Raw genomic sequence first — 2628 nt, forward strand, 5'->3', positions numbered from 1 at the left:
ATTTACAATAGTTTAACGTGATACCATGGCTGAATTTAAGACACCAGTAAAACAAGTTAAATCCGTGGATTCTAATGAAAAAATAACTATACCTCCGTCACCTTTTTTGAATAGGCTTGGATATGGAACAGGTATGTATATTTTCTTTTTCTGCTCATTTTGGGAAGATTTGCTAGACAAAAGATATTGCCCCATCTCCAGATGTAAACTTAAACTACAAATTTTTCATTGTCATTCCAGGGGTAAATGTAATGCAACTCGTAAGATCACCGCGAGCAGGACAAATCCGATCACCTTGGGCGCTAAAAATGCTGAACAAGCGAGTGAAACCCAGTAAAGTATACACAGAACGTCTTCAGGCGGAAGCGGATTTGTTACAGAAAATGTCGCACCCGAACATCGTTGGCTTTCGTGCGTTTAGTAAGACGAAGATCTTGTACTTGGGCATGGAAGCGTGTGATATATCACTCGGAGATATGATTGAGAAGAGAGTCGAGGAAGATGGAGGTCCATATAGTCCAAGGCAGATTTTAAAGGTAAATTTTATTTCACTATTCTAACATTAGACACATTCATACACCCACCCACACACATTAATGCTTGTGTAATTTTGGTTTTAGAATTTATAACTTTTTTCTTTTCTTTCTGCCAACGTGCAATCGGCCTAATGCGAGACCACTAGCAGTTCATTTTTAAAATATATTTTGGCATGTCGGGCATACTCTTCCAACATTGGGTTGCCTTTATGTAGAAAACTATTCAGCTCAATTAGTTGAATCCTAAATGTGTTAACACTTCAATCTTCTTGACCGTGGTGGTACACACAATGCGCTAGCTAGTTTATTAGTATGAGTGGCTATTCTTTCTTTATAGGACATAGTTAGCCTAGTTATTTCTTCAATATTTGTAGGCATTTTAAGATATTTGTGGATGTCATGTATTTACAGTTAGTGAACCATGCAATTGTAATTGATACATAGATCGGAGACTAACATGAAAGACCCACATCCAAAAGAACTACATTACAACTAAATTACAGAATCAAGTGCCTGGGTGGCTACTGGGTAGAAGGTCTAAAGTATTTCTAGAAAACAAAGTAACTATCTACAAGGCAGTTCTGAACCCAATTTGGACCTACGGTATTGAGTTTCGGGAAACTGCTAGTCAGAGAAACGTTGAAATTCTCCAACAATACCAAAACATATTCTTCAGTCAATTACAAATTTATAACTTACATTTTAATAATCATCTTGGACACGGAGATTACTGGAGATGGAGGCCACACTACTTAACTCATGGTATTATCATTAACCCATTTATACGCCCCACTTTTGGGCACGAATCTTATTTCAGACTAGGGTTTTTGCAACAGTCCACCACATTAGCTCAATGACTTACTTAGGGACTTTACACATTTTCTGAGGGTTGCGAACGTTCTTCAATGTGCATTACAATGTTTTCTTGCACCTGAAAGCTCATGGTAAATTTCAAATCAAATTTCACAGTTTAATTCCGAGAATCTCAGAGGTATGTTCCCGTAGCCTGTGATTGAGAGATGGTAGGTCAAACCATTCGGTTACCAGTTTAATTCGTATAAATCACATAAATCCAATGTTTGTTGTAATTTCCTTAGCCTTTAGGCTATAGTCTACCACTAACCTATTGTGGGCTGGGGACTTCACATTGTTCTTAGCGTTTGTGAACCTTTTTCCATATGTAGGATTCATTACAATGTTTTCCTTCAGGGAAAGGTGTAGCTATTACATTATCAATAATGTATGTAACTAAGAAATTAAAGTATTATGCTGCTACAGGGATTCAAACTGTCAGCATCACAATTGACAAACTACTGTTCTCCCACTGCACTACCACTATTACATATATTATTCAATAATTACTAAATCCAAAGACAGAAAGGGATTGTAGGATTGGGAATATACTGCTTTTTTATTATCCCACATTAAGTTACCACAAACACATGCTCGGAGCAAGTTCTTATAATCATTATGCAATCAAGATTGTTAACTTTTTTATGAATTGGATTTTAAATAATGTCTAATGTATAATATTGTAACTTGATATTGATGCCAGTGTTGTATTTAAATTATTCATTAATATAACAGGGTTCCAATAATCATTTGTGCAAGCATACATAGATCACTTATTATATTTATTTACATTCAACATAAAGGTATTTTTATGACATTTTCAGGTAGCCTCTGATATCTCAGATGCTCTGGACTACCTTCACACAAAGATGCAGATCCTTCATGGTGACATAAAATCCTTCAACATTCTCATTAATGGAGATTTCATTGTTTGCAAGCTGTGCGACTTTGGAGTGACACTGCCTCTTGACGAAAACGGCATCTTTGATAAACAGAAGGCTGGCAAAGCAGTGTATTTTGGTATGTAATGGTTTTATAGAGACTATTTGGAGTATTTGCCCATTTCAAATGGGATTGGGCTCCACTTGCTGTGATCCTTTATTACCTGTGTATTGTTTGCCATTCAAAACAACTATTTCAGTTTTGCTGTTCATGTTTAGTGCAGTGAAACTTCTTTTCGCTTTAGATCACTTGTCACCCATAAATTGAACCATTACAATTGGTTAACTTTCAGGTACAG

At 36.1% G+C, this 2628-nt stretch overlaps 1 protein-coding gene across 1 annotated transcript; it reads left to right on the forward strand.

The window, feature by feature from the left end:
• Nucleotides 1-2605, forward strand: LOC113237565 (lymphokine-activated killer T-cell-originated protein kinase). Its single transcript, XM_026474124.1, has 3 exons — nucleotides 1-131; nucleotides 241-536; nucleotides 2213-2605. Exons 1-3 carry the CDS (start codon nucleotides 26-28, stop codon nucleotides 2414-2416), a joined length of 606 nt encoding a protein of 201 aa, XP_026329909.1. The 5' UTR covers nucleotides 1-25; the 3' UTR covers nucleotides 2417-2605.
• Nucleotides 2606-2628: the final 23 nt, after the last annotated feature.

The sequence above is a fragment of the Hyposmocoma kahamanoa genome, unplaced genomic scaffold (genome assembly GCF_003589595.1).
Source record: "Hyposmocoma kahamanoa isolate Upper Pololo Valley unplaced genomic scaffold, ASM358959v1 93, whole genome shotgun sequence".
Classification (NCBI taxonomy): Eukaryota; Metazoa; Arthropoda; class Insecta; order Lepidoptera; family Cosmopterigidae; genus Hyposmocoma; species Hyposmocoma kahamanoa.

Bases quoted from the DNA above. Each gene is read 5' to 3' on its own strand.
- LOC113237565 (XM_026474124.1), top strand. From the start codon at position 26: ATGGCTGAATTTAAGACACCAGTAAAACAAGTTAAATCCGTGGATTCT. The intron at 132-240 runs GTATGTATATTT...TTGTCATTCCAG, and splicing joins TAGGCTTGGATATGGAACAG to GGGTAAATGTAATGCAACTC. The intron at 537-2,212 runs GTAAATTTTATT...TGACATTTTCAG, and splicing joins GTCCAAGGCAGATTTTAAAG to GTAGCCTCTGATATCTCAGA.